General features: G+C 41.6%; 1 protein-coding gene across 6 annotated transcripts in view; it reads left to right on the forward strand.

Annotated features, from left to right (window-relative positions):
- The window catches only part of lmx1bb (LIM homeobox transcription factor 1, beta b), a 59,027-nt gene extending 40,832 nt beyond the window's left edge, over positions 1-18,195 (forward strand). For all 6 annotated transcript variants that reach the window (XM_051951009.1, XM_022201321.2, XM_051951008.1 and 3 more), the window contains 6 exons: positions 10,834-11,066; positions 13,573-13,748; positions 14,260-14,337; positions 14,709-14,775; positions 15,609-15,770; positions 16,973-18,195. In XM_051951009.1, the coding sequence (XP_051806969.1) occupies positions 10,834-11,066; positions 13,573-13,748; positions 14,260-14,337; positions 14,709-14,775; positions 15,609-15,770; positions 16,973-17,130 (874 nt within the window). In that variant the 3' untranslated portion in view covers positions 17,131-18,195. The remainder of the gene's footprint in view (positions 1-10,833; positions 11,067-13,572; positions 13,749-14,259; positions 14,338-14,708; positions 14,776-15,608; positions 15,771-16,972) is intronic.
- Positions 18,196-26,630: the final 8,435 nt, after the last annotated feature.

The following is a 26,630-nucleotide window of genomic DNA, read 5'->3' on the forward strand; positions in this document are numbered from 1 at the left end:
AAGTAAATATTAGCAATACTACACTGGAAGCATGAAAAAGGTCCTAAATTTAAAAGTAGCCTGCTCATGATTCAGAAAAAATGCCCATGTGAATTATTACAGAATTCTATGTTCTACAATTGAATTGTCAACATCATTTTATGTTGTAGCTTGTCAAGTTGGAGCTATGTAATCAAAAAAGAGATGTATTAAAAGGTAATAATAATCTAAAGTTTTGATCTTTAAATTTGCTAGTAAGTATATGTAGTAGAGGAAGAGTGTCTTCCCATTTTTCAAATGGAGCGTGGTTCCAGCAGTTGAAGCTGCGTTAATTCAAAAATATTTTTAAATTGTCCAAAATTACAAGAAAACACTTCCAAAAATGGCTAAAACTTAATTCAAAATTATTTATTCAATGTCCAAAATGATAAAACATCAATACAGAGACACAAAATGACATAAATGAGAACAAAACAAGAACAAAGAAAAAAATAGACACAAAACAAAATGACAAAAAACGACACAAAACAACACAAGACACAAAATACAAAAACGAGACTCAAAATGATACAAATAAAACACAAAGTGACAAAAACGAGAGAAGCTCAAATTTTCACTTTTGTTGCTAAATTAATGGAAAATCTTATTTGTATGGCTAACAAAATAGTTAAAAAATGTGTTCTCTCTCTATCTCTCTCTCTCTCTCTCTCTCTCTATCTCTCTCTATATATAAACCAGGCTTTGCAAAAGTTCTGTTACACTTGTTGAAACATTCAAAAAATGAACACAAAGATTTTTTAGTGCAATAAGATAAAACTTTTGGGTGGCCACATTCTGATTAATAATTAATCATTACCACATATATTGAAACATTTGGAAAATAAAAATTATCTTATTGCACAAAAAAATCTTTGTGTTCATTTTGCCTTGCATTTTGCAAGTGTAACAGAACTTTTGCATCAGCCCAGTATATATAATATATATACATAATCAGATATAAGGATTGGCTGTGAAGCATCTGTGAGTGTGTGTGTTATAATATGCAAATTCAAACCATTTTTATGCACAGATGAAAGTAACATAAAGCTTAAAAAAATAAATAATACACCTGTTGCAGATAATTTAGCTCTAACAGCTTAATAAACATATCAATAGATTGGCAGTAAACTGAACTGACATTTTACACGTCTAACGCATGTGTCCTGACAGATCTGAGCACAGTTTATTTTAAAACACTTCATTTCATTTGTCAGAAGTATGAATGTTGGGTAAAATGGGTTGTGCTCTTACTTGCTATTTTCTTATTCATCTTTGTGTGGACGCTACAAAGTCTGCTTTAAATTCATCACTTTTATGTGTGACTCCCCCAGTCAGGCCGGGATTCTTCTTAAATCAAAACCATTGGAAAAGAGGGGGATAAAAGAACTATATTTGAAAAAAAGAAAAAAAGATGATGATGATGCAGAATGACCTTTCTCTCCCTCTGGCCCAAAGCTCCATGGAATTTTGTAGGTGGTCTCAAAAGTGTAGCTGATGGTCTTTAGTGAAGCAGCAGGTTTTTGGTTGCTCTGCGGTGTATGTGCGCCCCTCTGTCTGTTTGACAACATTCCAACACTGCACCCCTCTCCAAGGCTCCTAACTACCAGTTCAGTCGCCATGGTTACAAGCATACATCCATGCCAGCTCTTCACACTCAAAGACATATTTGTTTGGCTAGTGTAGCTACGTTCCCGACAAAAAAACACAGCTTTTTAGCATAACACCTGCTAATCTTGGGATTTAGCTCTTTGAAGAGGATTGCTGATCAGAAATTCAAATATATTATTTGAATGCTAATCTGAATGTTAATCCCTGGCCCCCGGGTCTTAAAGCATCCTGTCTTTCAATAACAATGTTTATTTTTCATTGCTTTCTCTTTTCATTTTCCCTCACCCGTGGCGCCCCTCCACCCCCTCCACCACACCCACCAACCCCGCCGCACATTTCGCTTTATTCCCCGAAGGATGGTGGACGCATCTTTTTTAAATTATGCGACAATTTGAGAGCATTGATGATTCGATGCTCTGAGAGAGGCAGATTATTGTCGTTTGTTCCGATGAGAATTTAGGTTGACAGCTAAGGGTTTATATGAGTGAAGTGCCTGGTATCGATCCCGCTCAATTGATCTGTAATATACAGTGGTGCGCCACCATCTGTGATTATATATTATTCTAAAGTAATTATAATCGTTTCTAAGCCTCTTTAAAATGGAGCATAGATGTAAAGGTCATATCTTGACATACATTTGTCGTGGAAAATGCAGAGCAAGCCGCATTTCTTCTCCTATCCCTCTGTTCACCCTTCGAGTTGCATTTTTCGGTCTGTTTTCCTCTGCATTTCTTGGCTATTTTCCTAGATGGTTATCTGCCTCTAGCTATGTATCTGTGTGTCTGTGAATGTTAGCAACTGAAGGAGATGAGTGGGTGGCTGATCTGGGTGTTCTTTAAATTATGTTAAGTTGAGATAAATAAATGCCAAGAAAAAGAAAGGAGAAGATAATGAAAGACAGACCAGACCAAAACATATACATCCTTCTAAAAACTCTTCCTGCTTATTGACCTTTCTGAGGAGTTACCATGATGTCTGTTCCTATCACTGTACATGTGTCTGCAGTCGGCAGCAGGTTTTATGGTGTTCCTTTGGTATCTGCTTCTATAGTGCTGACTTTTGTCTTGGTTTAGACACAGTGAAAGAAATCAAGGGGCAGCAGGATCACAAACACACGGATCCGGATCTTGTGAACAACGTCTAATTCCTGGTTGCCTCACATTCTCTCCCTCCAAACTAATTTTGGGCTTAGACTGAATCTCTGTTAAATAAACAGAGCCCCCTCATACAACCGTCCTCTGTCACAATGATCTCCAGATCATCTCTGCCCATTAAAACCTGCGCAAACACTTTACTTCACACCAATATACTAAAGATTGGAGGAAGAGAAGAAGGGGGAAACACACAAGGGCTTTTTCTTTTCTCTTTTTTTTCCCGACTTTCCCAGATTGTCTCTCTTTCTCCTTTTCTGCCTATTAATCCACTATCTTTCAGCCCTGGTAAACTCCTCAAGATGGACATTGCTTGGTTCAGGGTGGAAAGGGGTCAAGCTCCATTGGCCTCTGCACAGAGCTGTGGAATTTTTCATTAGTGCACAGCTGGGTCACAAGTGGCTCCAAAGCCGTCTTAATATTGTGTAGGCCCACAGATTAGGAGCGGAGAAAAGCAGCCAAAGCGTGATGCTCTCCACCAGACCCTGTCTTTGCATATTTGCAGACTTGTGCTTTAGAACACCTCATATTACTGTTTGTTTTATTTCTTAGACCCAGAACCTCTGGGTCAATAGTAATTATAAAGCCCTCCAATCCAAATGTTGTTTTTTAACCATTCCAGCTCTGAATCTGAGAGATGAGTCCATTTATTTCCTACAATAAAGAAAGTAAAGTATCTTAGAGTTGGGTGAAGCCTCTCCTGCTTATTGGCCTCCTGATTTAATCTGCGTTGTTTGACTGGACATGAGATCATAATTGTTTTCGTTGCTGCAAAATCGTTTTGACTTGTAGCGCACTCATGAGTCAACGTCGGATTTTCAAAAATAATCCTGCAGCTCTGGGAGGTTACAGTCCGCCATGTTGTAGTTCTTTAACATGTGATAGTCATTACATTGACTGTAGCCGTCACTCTCTCTGCTCTCACAGCTTTGTCTCGTCAATCACAGGCTCTGCTTCACCTTACTCCAATTAGCTTTTAACTGGTAAACAAACTGAATTATTAAACGCGTACATAAAATGGGTGCAGATGATTCCGTAGGTATCTTAACAGGAGCTCGTGTTTTTAGCCTCGTGTTGTAAATATTTCACATCTCCAGCAGCGCTGCCCTTTACAAACGGCTTCACTTCCACGAGTGACAAAAGGCAGAGCAAAGCGCTTCACACCAGCCTCGTAATTCACCGTCTTTTAATTTATTTGCTTAAGGATCAACCCTACGTGGAGAACAGGTAACTAATTTTTAAAAAGCAGGGGGTGGGGAAAAATGCCAAAACGGGAAAAAAAAAATCCTTACAGTCATAATTTCCTCCCTGATGCTGTGACTGGGAGTGTGCGACCATATTGTTTGTTCGTGGCTCTAAAAACTGAGCCTAAATGCGATGTTGCACTCATTTTACATACTCAGGAACACCAGCTGTCCAAACAGCATCATGTGTGCTCGCCTGCTTACTCTTGTATTTAGATGTGTACTTAGCCTCCTCTGCTGCCCAATACACTGTCCTTTTCACTCCATGAGCTTTGTTCTACCTGTGTGGCTGGGGAGGATTATTTCCATGCTGGAGACTCATTAGTAGATACATGTGAGGGAGTCGCTTAATGCTGCGAGACAATTCTCTGCATTCCGCTGTTGCTTTTAGTGCTTTGTATGAACATGTAGTTTGGACTATATATATGCAGCCTTATATCGCATATAGCGCCACACTAGTTCAGTTACACCCCCCTCTTTATGAAGAATATAAATATTTCTGTAAGCTAGGCCAAATCATGACAGATAGAGGCACAGTTAGAATATTTTTAGGCTCTTGCAGTGAGACAGGACACACATGAAGACCACATCCCTGCTAAATTCAAGTGTTGAGTAATCTGTGAAACACACAGCCCCTGGAATGAGATCATTTGAATAACGACTCAAGGGTTAGGATTTCTTTTTGCAGCTGTGCAGTGCAGCGTTATGTACAGATATTCCTGGGATGTCCGTCTGGCCGGGGACCCGTCTGAGGAGCTGCACATTCCAGCACAGAGGAGCTCACGCTGCCATAGAAATAAAGTGGCCGTATTTATTTTCACAATAGCAGACATGTGGGATAGATGATCCTGGAAACACTTGACTCCAGACTAACTGTAACCAGTGTCGTTTTTAACAGATTTAGCAGAGCCCCGTTCAGCCGCTCTTACTAAGTGCGTTCCCTCTGAGATGCAGGGCAGGTGCATATGCATACTCTAACACGTCGAACACGTCTCTGCTATTATCTTTGCTATGCCAAGTGCAATCAGCTTGTCTCATTCCTCCCCTGTGAGCTCGCAGGCAGCCGGTGCTGCGCTTCAGCGCGGGGAACAAGCAGAACCCTGTGGCCAGAGCTGCGTGATGAAGAAGGCACCTTTGGGCCATTAGTGGTGTACACATCTCCCGTTAATGTGTTTTACTTTTACCTGCTGGGAGTTTAATTAAAAAACAAAGAGCCTCAATTTAAAGGCCATTATTATGCTAATGTAGTAAGCACGGGATGGTGATTAAGCAGCTTTTAGAGCTGACTGGAGTTGGCCCTTGGGAGCAGAAGGATGGCACTTTTTATTTGGCTTCATTACTCTCCATGAATCTATGCTCCAAAGAGAAATGCTGATACTATGAAACAAGGTCAGCTACTGAGATCATTTATGCAGACAGCATCATCGCTGCTACTTTTTTTTGCACTTTACTACTCGCACAGGCTGAAAGTTTGTTTTAACCTCCTTTTCGCAGATACAGATTTGTGTTAAGCTCTCTTTTTGGAAGCTGCTTTTATCATCCGTCCCTCTGCAAGCAATTAAGCATTTGTATTAGCAGAATTCAGGTGGTTATTTTTAGGCTGCTGTGCTCAACATCGAGCGTCTAGCAGCATGTGGAGGACTACAGAGCCATACGTAACGGAGCATTTTCCTAATGTTGAGACCAAGTTGAAAAGGTTTCATCCCCGTGTAGCTAAACATCTGGGCATCAAATGTTTTCCTCCAAAGCCAAAGCTCTTGATACTGTTGCTAAAAACCAATTTTGACATTCTAAGGCGTGTCTCGCGAGGAGCTGAGAAATGGCTTTTCAACCATTTAGAGATCTCTGCTGTGACAGGGCTGTTTGTTGTCAGTCCAGACAGCAAACAGGACAAGATTCCACCTGAACATTTTAATGATAATTGAGCTACTTATTAAATACAGGAGTTTAGGGGGAAAAATGAATCACTGCAGACCAGATTATTTGCTATCTACTCTCTACTATCACGTGCAACAAAGGCACAAAAATGCCACAAATTGTATTTTAAGAAAGTGAAAACTTTATGGGCTGATTGATTATTTTTTAACCGATTCCCAGTAAAATAAATGGATGTAAAAATGCGGCTTAAAAAAACTAAAAATCTGTAGTCATTTTGTAGTGATGGGAAATGTCTTCCTAACAGCACTATTTAATTTCCTTTATTGCATTATTTAATTGCTTACATGTGAGTAGAAATAGCCTTTCTGCACTGAGGATAAATTCTTTTAATTAAAAATACATAAGACATTAACAAATAACAATATTACAGTGAAGCTTTGACTTTTTTAATTCTTAGATTTTCATTTTGGCTGCAAAAGTATATTGATTTATAATATCTAAAACCTTTGATTACTTCCAATTGGTATTGATATCGGCTTTGAAAAAAGCACATAGGTGCCTAGTTTTTAAGAAATGAGCTCAGCACAAAGACTATTAAATAAATCACGTATAAAATGTTGAGTGGGGAACTTTACCAGTAGAAATAGTCCACAGTCATCCATATTTCTAGTCTTTTTGCTAAGATAAGCTAGCTGACAGCCCTGCTTACTGGACATAAATAAGAGTAGAAAGGGTGGTAAGTGTGTTTCCTAAAATGCTGAACATTTTGCTCTATCATCCTGGTTTCAGTCTGTATGAGAATGTGAGCTTTGCAGACTCTAGTCGTGACTCGAGTGACATTGATCTCATTATCTACTTCTCAGCAAGAATGTGAGTGCTCTCCAAACTTCAGACTATTCTAATCTGCTCTGAAAGGAAAGAAACCTGCAAAATATGCTGTCCAGCTCTGTTCAGCTGTCGAGAAAAAGACTGATCTGAGACGTAGTCGCTAAACCAGTCGTTTCTCTCCGTCCTGCCCGGAGGCCCTTCGCTGACCTGCCTCCCAGGCCTCATCTCTCACCTCGGCATGATTGGCATGGCCACAGGTTTCCTGCCCAAACACGAGAGCCCATCTTCAAAGTAATAGCTTACAGCTGCTGCCTGGATAATCCTCATCCCCTCTGTCTTTGAAGGGATGCGGTGACATAATAGCCCCGGCTATTCTTCTCCAAATTGTTATGGCATTTCTCAGAGTGTTGTTCAGCAGCAAAAAGGGGAGTAGGTGAGACTGTTGCACGTGTTGCTAAATGTAGCATGATTATCAAGCGCCATGAGCAGCTCCGTGCCCCCCCCTTTTCTCTCTTATTCTTCTGGGTTTCTTTTATCCCGCCCAGTCCTCCTGATGCTTATCACTGCGGCAGAAGCATTAAATGTAATGTCTGCAGAAGGGAAATCATTGGCAACATGTGGTGAGAGCTTAAGATGTTGTCACACTTTAAGTTGCCTATAATCTGTTCAAAGGGAGAGTGCATAGTTCTCCAAAGTGCCTGGAAAAAGGGGGGAAGAAGAAGAAGAAGAGCAGGCAGGAGGCTGATGTCTCTCAGCTGCACTTTGCTCGGCTAAAGTGTTCATCAGACAAAACAACACCTCGCTCCTTGTTGGCTTTTGTCTTCCTCGTAATGCTCTCTTTTTTTTGTTCCAGTTTTTTCTTGCATTTGCTTGCAGCATTACAAGCCTCAACAGTGCGATAATCTGTCACAGAGATGGAGAGACAACCACAGATAATGTGTAAAAAAAAAAAAAAAAAAAGAACAGACAGGGGATTACAGGTATGCGGACACAGGATTAAAAGCAGGAACCTAATGATTCCTCTGGGAGAGCTATGTGCTGAGATGGGCTCTTTTTTTCCCATTTATGAGTCGCGTTCTGGGGAGGCCTGGGTAAATATTGACAGTTCTCTGTGCCTGAGATGCGGCCATTGATCCACACAGGAGGGTCTCATCACTTGATCTGTGCGCTCAGGTGTGGGAGGAGGAAAAGCAAGAGCCGGGACGTGGGGATGTCGTCCTGGTGGTCCTCCTTTGTGGTGTCTTTTATACTCAGACTAGCTCTCCCTCTTGCAACACTCGGGATCGTGTTACCAGAGCAGCTGAACGTCCAGAAAGTGGATTTTCGGTGGATACACGTCTTAGTGGGATGGGTCAGTGGGATCAAGTAGAGGGAGAAAGTGGTAAATGATCACCTAAATCACTTTAAGTCTGATTCCTGTCGCACCTACAGCTTCTTTGATGTCTTTAATATCCCCGCGGATCTTCACACAGAGTTGTGTGGTCTCTTTTCCGGCTAATGCTATCACCGGCCCCTGTTGATGTGTTTTTCTGTATATAAAATCATCATTTACATCTTCCGCTCTGTCTCCTGTCGGCATGCTGGCCCAGAGGCCGGGTCCTCAAACCACTAATCAGGTAATGTTGTGGAGGTTGAATGGCGTGCCTCCCCCTGGTCAACCTTCACTGCTCACACAGTGGTGTTGTTTTAAAGAGCATTCTTTAGCAGCTGAACTTGGAAAGGTATTAAAGTGGGATTAGGCTCCTCCACAATCCACTGCTTGTGTCATTCAGGGAGTTTGTGTTCTCCTCTCCCCGCTGCCACCTCCCCACTCCTCCTCTGTTTGATTGTGGCTAGCCGCAGGAGTGGGACTGACTGTGCCTTTCAAAGGAGAGGGGTAGGGTTAAATCCCTAGTCCACTGCTCCCTGCTAATTCTCCTTGTTCCTTAGAGAAGGATTTACTTCTGCTGCCAGCTTCTCAAAGGCCTTCTCTGCCCATCCGAAAAGTCGGCGTTGCCTTCCTGTGGAGGTGTGGTTGCCATAGAAGGGGCGTCATGCATGGCTATTCCATCTGAACCCCGCTGAGAATGGGGACCGGGGACTGAAAACAGGCAGAAAGTCCGGATTAGACCCGAGGACAAAGCAGGACAGGAAGATTCCAGAAGGGACGAATAGGAATTACAGCAGCAAAAATAATGCAAAGTGACAGAGAGGGGAAATAGAAAAATAATGGCTTACAAGATTAGACTCGGCGAGGAGAAAGAAGAAAGGAAAGAGGGCTGAATGAGAATGTTTTCATCTAGATGAGAAGATTTGAGAGAGCGGTCGTAGGTGAATGCGGAGTCCTGGACGTATCAAAACCGCGCTAACAAGTCATTTCCTCAACTTTTTGCTCTTTCTGAGCCTAAGCCAGCAATCATTAGCTAAACATTAGAGTTAGAGCTGGGAACTTGTCTTGACAGATTCATCACCTCTTTCCCCTGATCCCAGCATGTAACACACTAATCCTTCTAAAAACTAGAAACAAGCCCCTGAATATTCACTTTTTCATTTGCAGGAATGAGTCAATGTGAGATTTCTCTCTTTGCATTTTTTTCCTTTTTTTTTCTTTTTTAATTTAAAGTCTTGTCTTTTATTTTCCAGTGACCAAACGCGGTGGTTTGTTTAGAAGACAGATCCAGGTTGGCAGGTCACTTAAACAAGAACCCTGCCCGTTTGAGAAACATGCCAAAATTTCTTTTCAAGGGATTATCCTTGAGGTTTTTCCATAGTTCAATAATAATCTTCTTAACTTATTGTAATAAATGAAAGATTAAAGGATTTCATGAACCCTGAGAGTGCCAGTTCTGACATCTCTGTTGTTTTGCTGCTGCAGCGCCGGTTAAAGAAGAAAATAAGATGCTGTGAGTGTCTTTCGCTGGCAGATACAGGTTGTAATTTTTCCTATAATGGATTAATATCTAGAAAGGGGTGAAATAGCCTTTTAATTGTTGAGATGTAATTAAGGTGGCATAAAATGTAGCTCTCCTGATTCGGACCTGATGAGCAATTATTTCAGAAAGCACACAAAAAACCACACTTGTTTCCTGCCTGCATACAGCTGCTCATACACATGCATGCACGCACACACTCCATATCAGTACTCAATCAGTACCTATAACCGCATTAGCATAACAAAACCATCCTTTGGTTTCCACTCCTCTCATATTTACACATTATATTCATCACTATCGCTCATCCCTGTCCCGAACCAGCAGATGATGTCAATTGCTCCTCTTGCTGCCTCCCTGCCTTGCACAATGAAATAGATGTTCACCACAAATAGATAGGCGGTTGCCAGCTGTCTTCCAGACCAGGGCAAACAAAGAGGCCGCTAATAAATCCAGCTTTACGGCTGGACAAGATCAACCACACTCCCTGCCTTCTTGCTCCATTTAATGTGGCTTCTTCTGAACAACAGAGGACGAATTAAATGCCTCTCAGTCGCCAATAAAACAATGCAAACATCTTCCTGAAAGGATATAAAAGAAGATGGAAGTGTTGTCTAGGAAATGGTGATAGAGGTAGTGTTGCACCGTAGAGGCATGATATTAGACAGGGAGATGAGATATGAACGGAGTGGAAGGCGGCCCCAGTAGCCAGCGATGAATCCTGGTCTCTGATACATTATCTGATGCATATAGAGTATTGTGGATATGAAATGTCTAAAGTGCCAACAAAAGGCTTGATTGGTGCTCGAGAGCGTGACCCAGGCTCTTTTTTTAGATTTGCGAGGGGGTTTTGGTGACCACGAGTGAGCTCACTTGAAAGGATGCAGGGCCGGGCCCGAGCCTAGACATTTTAACAGAGGAGCTGCTGCCAAAGGAGTCACCTCTATGGCTGCCCACGGGATCAACAAGCCAACTTCTAAAATCCTTGATGGGCAGATAAAGCAAGGTTATTGGGCAAAATAAAGAAAAGCACTTAAAGTGACACTTTTTACTGCTTTTATGGAGCATAGCGACCACTGTGGCTGCAGGCAGTTACCAGATAAAAGTAAAATACACAATCGTTACACAGTGTTCTCTTTAAGTCCTCTGTCATGAGCACACCTACAATAACCCTTTTTTTTTCCCTTTGTTCTGTAGGTTGTTTGCGACCAAATGCAGCGGCTGCATGGAGAAAATTGCCCCCACGGAGTTTGTGATGCGGGCTCTGGAGTGCGTCTACCACCTGAACTGCTTCTGCTGCTGCGTGTGCGACCGCCAGCTGAGGAAGGGCGACGAGTTTGTCCTGAAGGAGGGTCAGCTGCTCTGCAAGATCGACTACGAGAGGGAAAAAGACTTACTCAGCTCCGTCAGCCCGGATGACTCAGACTCAGGTGAGCCCTCTGCACCCTCTCACACCGGAGTGAGAACAGCACCGTGGTGCTATCATCATATGGCACCGAGGTGTTGTATTCTGTCTGCTCTGTTCCATCACAGCAGCAGCCAGCGTCCTCCATGGCGAGCCCACACCAAATCCTGCTGATTTTGTATTATTAATATTAAAAGAAACAAACATTTCTAGTTGCCAGATCTTTTGCTGAGACATCTGAGATCTTGGATGCAGCCCAGGCGGTAAAAACTTCTAAAATGGCTCCATCTGCAGCTTTTCAATGCCTCATTTCTGCAGCATTCAGTCAAGCAGGGAGCGTAGGTTTATGATACAGTAGGAAGTGGAAACAGGACAAAGCCAAGCCACCCCGTATTAATGGCTCTCCATGCGTGGGCAGGAACTGGTGCTGGAAAGAATTAAATCACTGTATCATGGTGAGTGACAGAGGGATTTGGGGCCTTTCTGCAGAAAGCCTGCGCCTCCACTCTTATCAGCTCTAGTGTTCCTCGCCTATAGCCTCCACACACAATGAGGCATCTCGCCAAGCCTCACTGTTCACTACCATCTGGCTCACATTTAAACATGCACAAAAGCGGGGAATTTGTCAAATACATCTGTGCCTGTGTCAACTTTTGTCAACTTGTGGGAATATTTGCTCCGCGTCTTCCTCGTTCGCTCGTGTCCCGGCGCATCGCGCAGGCTCGTCTTTTGTGCACGTCTCCAAATTTCAAGATGGAGAAAATGTTGACATGAACAGAGGTTAACCTCGGCATGTGGCAGATGAAATGTAGGTTTTCAGCGGAGAAATGTAGATACATATCAGAACCAGATGACAGGAGACACCGAGCCATCATGTGTGTGCCTCTGCGCTTGTAGCCGCGAGACCCCAGAATCATTAGGGTTTGTTAACAGCACTGCTGGTTCTGATTTGGAGACGCTTCACGTACAATGATAATTGATGTTTTCTTAAAAATTCCCTCATTTATTTTTCATGTTGTGCTTACATGGCTGTGTGGCCACTGTGGCAAACGAAATGCTTGGTTCCCTGCAGAATTAAACCGCTCTATTTGTTGAACTAAGTGACATACACGATACAACTTTATTTTCAGCTTACACTGAAAGTCATTTTTCATCCTTAAGGCCAACGTCATTGAGGAGGTAAATGCACAGTCACTAACACAACTCACATGTGACCCTTTACCCGACTGTGCTCATACATAATAATCATACAAATAACTGTATTAACAAATGTAGAGACAACAAAAATCTAATTATGATTCTGGCTAAGCAGCGAAAAAGCCAAATTCATTTAAGTTGAGGGACTGTTTGAAGAAAGAACTTTGTACTCTCTGTTTGAAAAGTGAGAGATCAGAAGAGATACCGAGGGGAAGCCCAGATCTTTAAATAATTGGCAATAATTTGTTGGCAAATGAAAGCAATTATCATTTATTAATTTGCCATTAAAGGTGGAGTATGTGGTTGTAATGCAATACACTTTTTATTAAATCTGGATTATCTCCTCCCAAGTTCACTAGCTGCCAATGCTATTTGTGCACTGATATTTTAAAAAAATGTTTATACACAACCCTGTCCTGTGTGCGTTCACACATTTATGCTCATGCACATGACGGGAAAATAAAGTTGGCAGTTAGAGAGAGAAGGACAGTGAATCTAACATATGCTAGCTAAAAATGCTAACCAGCTACATGTAAACAGTCTTTCTCCAGAATTGCCACCTTTAAGAGTAGATAAACTTAGCATGTGGCTGTTCCAGCAAGTTTCACATTGTTTTCATACTCTATTCAAGAAAATTCTTTATCATCATTACAAATTTTTTTGAGGATTAGGTATTTAAGTAACAAACATGGAGGATTTAGCTTGTGGTATTTGCAAACAGTTAGCCGAGAAGCTAGCTCTAAAAACCGACAAACATACTTCTTACTTTATTTAGTTATAATCACACATTGTAGGACACAGGCATAAAAATGACGCCGCTTTTACAACCTCAAACTCTAATATCCTGCTGCTGACAGTGAAAGTCTATCAAGTCATACACTGTCAGTTCTGTCATTACTTTGAGCTTGAAAATGGAGCGAAACTTCCATCTGCTTGCAGTGTCGCAGAAGATGCATTTCCCATATGTACTCGTGTTGCCTTTTTCATGTAGTGTTCTTATCAGAGATTGATTTAGTGTAAATCAGACAAAGCTGAGGGCAATAAATTACCAGTGACACAGTGTCCAGCTCAGTGACAAATGTGCATACTTCACTGTGTTCTCCACAGACTTCTGTAAGTCTAATCGTACATGTGGCCTTTTCCTTTTGTAATAAATTGATAACAAAGTATCAAAAACACATGTGTCTCCTTTGATTAGGCGCTTGTGGTGTGTGAATCTCCCGGAAAAGGGAAGAATGAAAATATATTTATCAGCAGACTGTCACAGACTAAAAAGGGTGTAGTCGGTTCAAGCTTGTGCTGATGAAATTGAAAAAAATGTCTCTTTCTTGCAGAGAAAAGTGACGATGAGGAGTTGGACATCAAGCCAGAGAAAGGCATAGGAAGCCAGGGGAAGGGGGATGATGGGAAGGATCCAAGGAGGCCTAAAAGACCACGAACCATTCTGACCACTCAGCAGAGACGGGCCTTCAAGGCCTCCTTTGAGGTGTCCTCAAAACCCTGCAGAAAGGTAAGACGGAGCTTAAATAACCAGCAACGTGAGGTTTTTGTGTTTTAGATTCCCTGGTTTTCATTGGGGGTAGTGGAGATTTAGATGCCGACCACGAGCCCTACAGTAGTTTGACAAATAAAATTCTCAAATTAAAAAAATCTCCCCCACCTCAGAGCTGAGCTTTGAAGTGGCAAGCAGCATTCTGTTCTGTGTTAACTGAGGCAGGCTGGTGTAACGCAGTCCGTCTGCACCAAATGTCACACTGAGATAGGAGAACTGCCTCATAGCCCGGGCCCTGAAACAGCCGCTGCACCCGGTCCAAGGCTTTGAAGAGGCAATAACCAAGGGGTCCAATAAGACCACTGCATTCATTCAACGTTCACTGAAATCAAAGCAAATCAAAGAGGCAATGTGCGTGTTGGCAAATGTGGCAGATACGTTAAGGAGGCAAAGTATTTCAGCGTGTTGTGAAGTCGGTGTTTTGTTTTTTCTGTGTGATGCTGAACGTATTTTGTCTGGATGTCTTCAGGTGAGGGAGACGCTGGCTGCTGAGACAGGACTCAGCGTTCGGGTGGTCCAGGTGTGGTTTCAGAACCAAAGAGCTAAGGTGAGATCTGCAAACCCAGGATGAATTACACGTAGCGTCCCCCGAAAAACCAGCTTTGTTCCATCTTAAAGTCCAGCTAATAAATCAACACAACTATGTGTGTTAAACTTATCACTGCATTCCTTCAGAAATGCAAAAAAAAAAAAAGAGCGAGGAGTTGCAAATCTAGCTCACTCCTGCATTAAATGTCTACACCCTCCTCTTTTCTGATTATTATCTTGTGAAAACCTTTGATACTTGACAATGGAGTGCACTCAGATACAGACTTTATGCAGTTCATTCAAGGGTGAACAGCGAGGAGCATCCTTTTTAAATTAAAGAGCGCATGTTAGTTTTGGGAGTTCCTCACAACTTTGACTCCTTCGTTTCAGATGAAGAAGTTGGCCAGAAGACAGCAGCAACAACAAGAACAACAGAATTCTCAAAGACTTGGCCAAGGTACCATACTGTACATACCCTGCACACACAATAGAGGCTCATCATCTTAAGCAGCTTGGCGGGGAAACACACAGTATTAATAGATCCTGGGTGTTTTCAAAACAAGGAGAACGAACAGATCGAATTTTTTCCAAAGTAGTTGAACTTTTTTCTGAAAAAAACCACAGCAGACACTTATTTTAATTCATCACAGAGTATTTTTACTTTCTTGTAGGTGACTGATGAATCAGAAAACACAAGCATTGCTCCTCTGAATTATGTTTCAGTGTAATCAAATGTGTGTTTAATAGTTCCACTGAATAACAGATTACAAATATGTCACTGTGTAAACACGAAGACTTCAAACATAAGATGGAAATTTGGTTTGGAAGCCAAATAAAATGAATGGCAGACATCATTTCGCAAAAACCACTGCAAAGGGAAGCGCAGAGGGATGGGCTCCGGCGAAGAAGCCGCAAGAGCTTTGTGTCCCTCTCACCAGTCAGTTAGCCAAGAGCAGTGTTTGTAAAGGGAATTGTGGGAGAAGCCACAGGAAGAACTACTGTAGGTTGCCATGGAAATAGTAGCAGACACCAAGCCAAGCAGGCAAACCAGGTATTTGGAGGCTATAAGAGCGATCTCACAAGCACTGTTATTTATTTTTATCCATTTTTTTTGTTCCGCAAAACAGAAATTAAATCTACAAGGAAGGCATATTTCCCCGCTCTTAATTCTGTAATCATAATAGTTTGCTGCTGTTCACTTCTGTCTCTTTCTCCAGTTTGCACAGCAGCATTTACTGAACTGAAGTTTTTCAGTAATAGTTTTCATCATTTGGTTTCGTTGCCCTGCAGAGGTGATGTCTAATCGGATGGAGGGGATGATGAACTCCTTCACACCCCTGGCTCCGCCGCAGCAGCAGCTGGTCGCCATGGATCAGAACGGTTACAGCACAGACCCGTTCCAACAGGGGCTCACCCCCCCACAGATGCCCGGGGACCATATGAACCCATATGGTGAGCATCCACCACCAGCCCCCCCCCCAACACACACACACACACACACACACACACACACACACACACACACACACACACACACACACATACACCATCCTCCCCCCTCCGTAAAGAAAAACTCCACTGCTGCTCACAAAACGCACACATGCCTGTCCCTTGATCAACCTCATAGCTCCCCAGTGTGGGACATGTGCTCAGGCCACAGCCCCCTGATGTAAGCTGCTCACAGGGAAGAACGAGCAGCTCCTCCTCCCACATGAGATAACACAAGCGTTCTCATGAGCCGCCGGGTTTTGAAGTTGCATTTTCAAATGTGTTTAATATGGTTTCAAGTCCCCGCATCCACTTCGAAGACATGCCCTGTTACTGCTGGTGTTTCTTAATCGTGGTAAAAGCATGTGGTCTGTGTGGAAAGCTTCATATAAACTACAGGCCAAGACAATGATTGAGGGCTGTGTGAGCTAATGAATCAGAATGGGAAAACAACAAGCCTCTGATTTCTGTTTGATACAAGAAAGAATTAAAATGCAAACAAGGACAGTGGGGGGAAATCAGTCAATCAAGTGTTAGTCCACAGGATGTAACTGGAATAACACATTTCTGAGTGATGTCCTCAACATGTCCCAGAGGGACCATTTCCTGAAGTTCATAACTTCCTTATAATTTGCCTCCATTTAGTTCTTCTCGGTAGTAAGAACCCAAATCCCCGGTCTCATCACTCTCCTTTGGTTTGGGGAAAAGAACAATATTGGCAAGGCATTAAAAGATATGTCTCAAAACACTGTCCCCATTTTGTGCAACACTATCATTAAGATCCAGAGTGTAATAAAGTTAACTATTCCCTCCAGAGAAATAACATGTTGAGGTTTTATGAAAGGCGTAAACAGTTGCTATTAACCAGATCTTTTAGGAGGATGCCCCTTGTTTACATGCTCCCTCATAGACCACAATTGTCCCAGCGAGGGCAGCAAAAAGTGAGCTTTGATGATATCTAACAAAACAGCTCTCACAATTGTGATGACACCCAACAGCAATTTCTCAAAGTGACTATTAGTAATTATAATTTCCCAACGCTGCAATAAATCTCAACTACAAGATTGCATTGATTTCTTAGCCAGAGTGGGGTGTTGTTGCCATTTTTTGAATGACGCCTCTGCTTCTGAACCCTGACGGCTATCTTCCACATCCTCCCTCTGCAGGTAATGATTCCGCATTCCATGACATAGACAGCGACACGTCTTTAACCAGCCTCAGTGACTGCTTCATGGCGTCGTCGGAAGTCAACTCCATGCAGGCCCGCGTGGGGAACCCCATCGACCGCCTCTACTCCATGCAGAACTCTTATTTTGCATCATGAAAAGAGAACAGAAGGGAGAGAGAGAGAGGGGGGAAAAAAAAGACGTCAGCACAGAATAAACTGCCCATCTCAACCTGAAGCGCGACGGCCTGGAGTTTCTACACTAGCACAGACATGACAGAAGAAACACCTCCTTGCAGTAGCTCCTGGTTATGTGCGGAAGCTTACTCAAAGATAGTAAAACCACTTGTTGTAGGACAGTGAAGATTCCTGGGGAAAAAAAAGACTTAAATATTGGTAGAGAATACTTGGTAGGATTGCTTATTTGTCACAGGAGATATTACTCTTTTCTTTGTTCACTTAAAGAAAACCAGTAGATATTGAAGCCACTGATTACACACTCTCGAACCAAATAACACAGTGAATTTATACAGTGCATGATCAATTGTAAACTAAAACTTTTTGTAAGCCCCCCCGGTTAAGATGTGGTGTTTGGACTGTTTCTTCGTCACACTACATGGACTCCCATGTTCACCGTTAGCATTTTGATCACTTTCCATAGGTTTAGATATCGTGTTAATAGTAAATAGGTGCAGCATGTCTGCAAGAGTGACTGTACATTTGTGTATGTATGAGAGTTTGTGATGAGAAAGAATTGTTTAGAGGAGAAAAAAGTGGAGAATTTGATGGACAAGTAGGATCAGTGAAGTGTAAATAATTTCCCCAGGCAAATTGGATGTGCATGTTAAAAATGGAAAGCATTCTATTTATTTAACTATAACAGGCTCTTGAAGGTACATATTAAAACTGAAAAGCTTTATTTAAAAAGGAGAGCATTTTTTTTTGTTGAGCAATTAGTGAGTTCCTGAGTATCACAACTCATCTGTATACCTTTTTAATATGAAGATTAACCCTTTTGTTTTTGTTTGTTTTATTTTCTTCAGCCAAGCTGTAAATGAGCAAAGTTGCTATTTATTTCGTACAGACCATAAACCTTTTGTTGTCATTGTCATATGTGCATTCTCAAAATGTTAAAGTTGCTAATTGACCAAAGTTGACTGGTTTGATGAATAAACAATGTCTTTCTCCTGATAACATTAAATAAATACCACCAGTGACCATTCACATGGAAACATTTCAAGTCCCATACCACCTGCTTCAGTGAATGGCCCTTTTCATGTAGTCTTTACTCAGAACATGAAGATACTGACACGACTCAAACTATAGCATATTAGTCTATTGGTCAGTATGCTATTAAATGGATTCTCGTAAAATTAGGTACAGAGATTTGTTTTTGCAAATCCTCCTCAGGTAATCTCCTTGACTTCTCTTGCATCAGCCCTTTAGTTTATGACAAACTACAACTGTGTTAACCCTCGTGTCATCCTGTGGGTCAAAACTGACCCGTTTTAAAGTTTGAAAATGTGGAAAAAATCTATGTATTTTCACAGTGAAACTTCTGATGTCCACATTTTCAACATTTTGGGGAAAATTTTGACCATCTTTTGGTGGAAATAAAGAAATGTTAAAAGTGTTTCTTTAAGAACATTCACAAAAAAATCAACCATAATCCAGCAGTTGGTTGATTTTTATGTGAATGTCCTTAAAGAAAATATTAGAAGTTTTACCGATATATATGTAATCCCTTCAGATATTTTTAGGATTTTTTTTTGGAAGATTTTTGCTAATTTTTTTGAAAATATTTACAAGAATTTTCTGGCCAAATTTGGGGGATTTTTAAAAAAAATAAAACTTTAAAGGGAAATTTTTAAGGAATTATTGGAATTGTCTTCCTGAAAGGTTTTTGCAAATTTTTCTGAAATTTGGGGATTTTTTTTTTTTGCTGAACTTTTGGATTTTTTTCAGACAAGGAAACAATATTTTTGGGTGCCCATAAATGAGGACAGCAGGAGGGTTAAATGATACCTACTGTTATTGTTGAATGTCACAGCAAAAATAAAATGATAAAGGTCTGTTAAATATGCTAGAATTACTGTTATGAGGCAGTGACTGGACTGTATATAAGGATAGACAAACCTTCCATGGCACCACCCTTAGGTTCCTGAACAGCGGTTTTTAAGCTCACTGTTGTGGCTTCAGCTATCAAAATCTTGGCATTCCCTGACGACTCCAGACTCCTGGCTAATCCAAAAATGAGTAACGAGGTGGAGACGAACCATGGACGGTCCAACGATGGCAACCATCTGGCACTCAAAGCAGCCACACCCTAAATTATGTGTACCTGTAATACAATTTAGATGGCTGGGTTCTATTAAAACTCACCCCACACAATTGTTATAACCAGGAAAAATAGCTAGAGAGAACAAAACATCAAGCTGGAAACATGTTTATTTCTGCTGTAAAGTTAGGCATTTTAACATTGAAGTCTATGGGGATTGGCTCGCTTTTGGAGCAGCCACAAGTGGCCATTCCAGGAATTGCAGTTTTTGGCACCTCCGCGTTGGCTTCATTTTTTCGCCGTGCAGGTTGTCGCCTGTTGAGAGCATGTAAGACACCTGAACTGCAATCACATTATTTTAATTCAATGACCTAGTTAGGTATTTGACGTGACCTTAATCATGAAAGACATAACTGTGCAGTTTATGTCTTGTCTGTAACCGAACGGAGATAAACATGGATATGTGATGAGGGCGAGGTCGACGAAAACTTCAGGTGACATACCAATACAGCTGCACGGCTAGAGAGCAAACCCCACCTATAACCTCAGGGCTTGTCGGGCGGTTGCTTGGATGTACCATCTGGGTGCTCCTTCATCTCTCTGACAGCTCTTCAATGTGGCCAGGCAGGCTTCCACCCACTGTCTGAGGAGTCACGTGGCCACGCAGATAAACAGTGTATTCACGATGTTCCGTGTCACTGTGACTCAATGTACTCCTAATGTCAGACTCATGACAGGGTTTAATAAACTCAAACTGCGATCCCTTAGCAGGAGCAGAATGTGAACTCGTCATATCTGTAGGTCAAAAGAACACAAGCACATTGTGGTCAAAATATAGAAATATATCTGACATCACACGCAGAGACAGTATATTTCTGCTATCAAGCCTTCAATCTGACAACCAGGTGTTTGACTTGTTGGCAAGGTTACACTGCCATTTATCTTCACTTGTCATACCAGCAAGTGACTATGCCCAGAAGCACTAGACAGTGACATCACCTCAGTCTCGTACCTGATTGGACGAGTGTGCTCTAAATACGCAAATGACTGGAAAGTGGACCATGCTCAACTGACATGGTGAGTTGCTCTGGATTTTTTCAGCCGTTTCCTTGTTAAGGCGAAGTTGTCGTGCACAAGATGTAAGAAAACTATGTCAAGTTGAACAGGAAACATTGTCGGCGTGTGTGTGCGTGCCTACCTCTGTGTGTGTCCATAAGCAAGGCTTACGAGGACAATGAAGAGGGTTGCGTCAGGTTTCTAGTATATATATGTGGATTAATGCGTGAAGGATGAGTAAACAGACGTGACAAAGACTCCCCGTTTACAGTAAACATGGATGAGGCTGCTCCGCACACATCGTGTTTGCACAGGATAGACAGTACAATCGGTTCAAACTCTCTTTTCAGGGTAGGCCAGGTGAGCTTACACAGAGGTGTTCAGGTGTGGAGGTGGACAGAGGGCCCTGCCTGTGACACTGGTGGAAATGGGAGAGTCCACCCTCAAAAACCATGACTTCTTTTGCAAAATATCTATGTATTTAGTCTCGCTCACATCATTACATTACTGTAATTACAGCTGTGTCATCGATTAATTTGTTACAAGAATACAGCTAATCACACAGCTGTGGTCACCAGGTCCTGATATAAATTCTTGAGGATTAAAGCAAAATAATACTTCAAGCTTATTTCCATTCTGGGCCTTACAATAAAGAGGAAAAGATAAGATGGTCGATTATCAACTTGGGCCACACAGTTTCATACACAGAAACAAAACAAAGCTTAATTATGACTGACTATTTATTAGACATTTCTCTAACAAAAGTTGAAACTCCCCTCAGTTTCATGCTGCTTTGAGGATCCCGGGATACTGTTCGAAATAACTTCAGCAGAGCGGAAAAATGTATTTCTGCTTATTAGTTGGACGGTTGCATGACTCACAGATGATACTAAATTATTTATAGAAGCACAGTGCTTTGCTTTCATTAGATTTAAAGAAAAAGATGGGAACTGCTTTTATTCTGGTAAGTATGTATGCAGCTGGAACCTGCAGCTGGGTAGATTAGACTGGTGTTACGGCTTAATTTTGTGCATTATATTTATTACTCTGCCATAGAATGCGGCGGAGCTATGTGACGATTGGTGTACGTCTGTCTGTCTGTCTGTCTGTCTGTCTGTCTGTTAGCAACATTACTCAAAAATGGACCAACGGATTTGGATGAAATTTTCAGGGAAGGTCAGAAATGACACAAGGACGAAGTGATTAGATTTCGGCAGTGATGCGGCTTACAGTGTGGATCCACAGATTTTTTTTCAGATTTCTGTATCATTGCGAGATAGCGACATGGCGTCACTCTTACTATGGCTACAAGTGAACACTACGTCAGCTGCCTGCTGACAATCACATGATTGCGAACCTACTAAAAATTAACCGTTGTGGACTTAGCGGGACTTATCCATCTGGAATCATATGAGGAACAATTGATTAAATTGTGAGGGTGTTTCCAAGTCCCATCAATTCTACATATTTAGATCACGCATTTTGATATCGGTATATAATGTACACATGCATAACACACGCCTGTGTTCAGCGCGAGGTCATTTTATCTGTGGGTACATCTATATTTAATGGCCACATTCTATAATGCTGTGACTTCTGCCATGAATTTTTTTTAAGATTTCAGCCATCAGAAATGATACAATACGGAATACCATGCTCTCTGGGTGCTTTTCTTGGTGTTAATTTGTGACATTGGTCCTCTTTGGCACTGATCTCCTTATCTTGTGCTTCGTAAGACAGCAAATAAGCATAGTCTCTAAATATTCAGAATTATTCCTTTAATTTCATAAAGTGAGTTCTATTCTGCTCCATCCAGGCACAAAATTAGCGGAAGCAGATTGGGGCAAAAGCAAAGCCACAATTTGTCCAGGATGCATCTTATTTCCATCACACTCTACATCTTCATCCCGCCTTTTTCTTACCTCCACACTTCAAACCTCCAATTTGCCAAGCGGTCAGTGAGTGAACCTAATCTATGTCGCTGCTTGTCCGCTGGCACTTTGACGTGAATTGGTCAAAGAAGACTGTCAGAGGTTGAGGTAAGTGTGGCCTCGGTATGAAAACAGTCGCCCTGAAACCCGAGCCAGAGACACACAAACTCACGGAGAGTTAAGAGTCGACCTTCAGTACACTGTTCACACATTTACTCTTCTGCCGTTCTGGCACCACATAGGAAATGAGTCTAGTGACAATATTTTCATTAGATAACCAAAATCCTCAAATTTTCCACCTGAGACACAATTGAAGGGTTGTGATTCATTTACTCTCTTAACTGTCAGCTTCTCTTGCCCAGCCCATGAAAAACACACGAGGCTGGGTTTGTTATTTGAAGTAATTTAAAGCAAGATTCTGACCAGCTGCCCCATAAAAGCATAGTATGACCTAAGACAGTAGCTGAGAGCAAACAACACGGCTGCACATCCCATCACTCACCCAGTCAGGGAGGGGCCCATTCAAACCAAGCAGCACTTTTATTTCAAATGGCCATTGTTTTGAATTTACTGTACATGTAATTGACTTTCCCAATTGTCATTTCTCAACATCACATTTACAGCAGACCAGTGAGACATTTTTCTTTAACAAACCAAGCCCAATTAATTGTTGCCTTGCCAGGCCAAAGACTCTCAGACATTTGCGGGTTCAATACAGTCTAGATTTCTTCTCATGATTTCGCAGGGTTCACAGGAGTTCACAGCGAGTCCCCAGAGGGAGCAGGGGGGAGCTTTAGGGTGTTTTCGTTGGGCATTTTCCATGGCGTGTGGTTAATTGTTAAGGGAGACTTTTAACCAATGTCTGACACATATTCTTTGAGCCTCGAGGGCTTGTGCATAATCAAATAACAGACTATACCGCGGTTTCGACCATAGTGAGGGGTCAGAGCCAAACATCCAAGCATGCCCTCACAGCAGTACGTTACTTTGTTGTGTCAGTCAGAAGCACAAAATGCTGCTGCCACTGTATGAGGCATTGTTCGCATGCTACAGGTCCAACATGGATTACTGTTGCTTTATTGATTCCACAGGAGGAAACTATTGTGCCGAGACACCACAAGTTATGCAGTGCAGACATTTGGATAGAAGAGAGAGTATTTGTAATATATAAAATTCTTAAAATAAAAATACAAGAAAGCCACAATTCCAGGAAAGGTTCAGAAGCAATCCATTATATTCCCTCCTCTCGTGTCTGTGGAGAAATGACCATTTGAACTTCTCCATTGACATTTCTGGGACATGTAAACATATTGCTGCAACAGTTTTTTTTCACCTCCTACCTTTGTTCCTATGCTGAGAAAAAGATGGCGTGGGGATTCACTTCTCAGTGCCCAGGGGTGCAGATAGAGCCCTGGATCGGGCGCAGTAATCCCCACCACTATTGGAGCCCATCTGTTTTGGTTTTCATTTTTCTGCATTATTAGTGCTTATTGGTACATGGTCTAGGAATGTAGCCAGGGTGTTTGAAGTCAAGGAGGAAGGTGATGCCAGGGGCATTAGCTGAAGGAATGATGACCTTAAGGTCTAACACAAGCTAGCACTCCTAACCTCCAGGAGCCTCTCCCTTGATGTTGGAATCCAAAGTGCTGCACTCGCTCCAACCTCAGACGCCAGCGCACTTTACTAATTTGCCATTCCATGTGACAATTGAGCAGTGTCACAGTCATAAATTTTTATAGCATGATGATGCACAAAACAAAACTTGGATTATTTTTGCTGTCATACTCAGTCAGCCAGATTCATAATGCAGTATGACGCATCTAGGATACATAGTGTTACTTTTCTACATTGCACAATTTCCCAGCAGGAAAAATATAACACTAAGAGTACCCAAGATAGGATAGGTGCATTGTCTGATTTAGCTGTTGACCTAATTTTGAAATGCAACCACTAACTTGACTCAATGCCTAATTTGCATTTTTTTGGGACTATTAACAGCCGCTTCCCTGCCCTTTTTTACACAAGCTCTAAGTGAAAGTGAAGGCGGGAGACTGGAGGAGAAACTGGTTCTGTCTAGCAGCAGACCTCAGCCAAATCTTGTGTAGTAAATTTTTGCCACCTAAACCACAAAGACTTCATATGCAAATGTCATCCAAATAAAATCACACAGCAGTAGGCAAACTCAGCCTAGACACCCACAGACACGGCTTTGACCACACCAAGCTTTTATCAGCGCTTAGAGAAGAAAGGTAAGCTCAAAATCTTCTTCACCTCTCACACAAGTGATTTAGCGACCATTAGCAACACATATTAGCTATCTAAGTGTATACTGTGTGTTTCAGGGCACTAGTTTTTGCAGTGCAGTGCAATGCTAGTGTTGGGCTAACTGCTTGACAGTGTAGAAGGCTAAACAAGCAGTTAGTTTTCAAATTCATGTTACCCTTCAAACAAATACAGCAAACCAAGATACACCAACAAAGTAATTTACTACAGCAGAAGCTACTTCATTTATTTTTATGCCCATTTTTTGTTCCATTTCCTGCCAACATTGGAAAAATATTGAAAAATAGCTAGCTAGTAGTTAGCGGATGACAATCTGCTGGCCGGTGGAAGTGCTTCTTACATGTTTTGCGTATACATTTTTGGATGCCAATGGTGTCTTGTACTGGCCTTTAGTTTTATCTCAGATTATCGCATTGAATGTGCCGGAAAATGAAGTGAGAAATGTAGCAACTTGTGGCTAGCATGTTCCACATTTTGAATGTGGGACTGCATAACATTGGTGTAGTTCTGGCCTTAAAGTGGTTTAAACAACCTGTTCCATTTAATATTTGTTACCTAGAATGGACAGATATCTGTTGTTCAGTTTATCTTAGTCAAAAAGAACATTTTAGATTTACATAGTGATATTCTTCTAGAACAAATTATGGCACTTTGTGTATGAGGTTTCTCATTACAGGCTTGTTATTAATCCTCCAGAGAGGCACAGCTTCAGCGGAGTTAAGTGATGATTGGCGTTGGTTTGTCTGTTTGTTAGCAACATTACTCAGAAAGAGACAAACGGATTTGGGTGAAATTTTCACGGAAGGTCAGAAAGGACACAAGGACCAATTCATTGGATTTTGGCAGTGATGCGGCTTATAGTCTGGATCCACGGATTTGTTAAAGATTTCTATATCATTGTGAGATAGCAGCATGGCATCACTGTTACTATGGCTACAAGTGAACACTATGTCAGCTGCCTGCTGGTTATCACATGATTGCGATCCTACTACAAATCGAACACTGCAGACTTATCAGGACTTGTCCGTCAGAAATGATGCAAGCAACAATTGATTAAAATGTGAGATGTTTCCGAGTCCCATCAATTCACGCTGCCTGGTTCTTATTTAGGTCACACAATTCGGTATCTGCACATAAGGTCCACATTCGTAGCACACGCCTGTGCTCATCGCAAGGTCATTTTTTTTGTGGGTACATCTATATTAAATGGCCTTATTCTACAGTGTCATGATTTTTTTCAAGATTTCAGCCATCGGAAATGATACAACGACTGACCTTGGCGAAGTACTGCACTCTCTGAATGCTTTTCTGGTTTATACTATATTATCTTTAATTCAGTTCACTCTGACCCCAGCTTCCACACAGGCAGTGATGTGAAAAACTTTTCATTTTAGTTGCATTTTGTTGTACTGTGTGCCATAGTTTAATCCTGACTAGTCATAATTCTAATTCTAGATATCTTTGTTTCCTCTCAATTTAAAGTATCACTGTTTTCCTTTTTTGATATCTTAGGTTAGGTTTGAAAATGACATATAGACATCTTGAACTGGAATTCTGACTAGTCAAAATGACGTTATGAGAAATGACACTGCGGGTATCCATAGTTGCATCAGACGCTACGACAAGTCAGAGGCTTTTCAAGCATACTATTGCACTGTCACTGTGACTGTGTGTGTGACAAGTCATTTTACTGGCATGCCAGAGCAGCTCTCTAGTTAAAATCAACCATGAGTCTAGACTGGATGAAATTCTTAATCTTCACAATCTTATCTGCCACAGCAGCTGCCTTGAAATGCCCCGGTGAGTACAGATCCAGTGGGAAGCCTTGTATGAGCAGCATCATACAGTACAATTCAGACTAGTCATGACACGTCTGCTGACTATTATTCTGACTAGTCAAAACTGAAACTATAGATATCGCAAACAGCCTTTTTGAGTCATCAGGATAATGTTTGTAGATATCTTGAATAAAAAATTCTAACCTGTCACAGTGTAAGCGACTAGTATTTACAAAATGATGTGGATATGTGTCATTTTAATTCCAGATAGACAAACTCAGCTATTTAATGTTAAATACAACCTCCCAAAGCCTTGGCCTTGTCTTCTCTGGA

Source organism: Acanthochromis polyacanthus, chromosome 7 (genome assembly GCF_021347895.1).
Source record: "Acanthochromis polyacanthus isolate Apoly-LR-REF ecotype Palm Island chromosome 7, KAUST_Apoly_ChrSc, whole genome shotgun sequence".
Classification (NCBI taxonomy): Eukaryota; Metazoa; Chordata; class Actinopteri; family Pomacentridae; genus Acanthochromis; species Acanthochromis polyacanthus.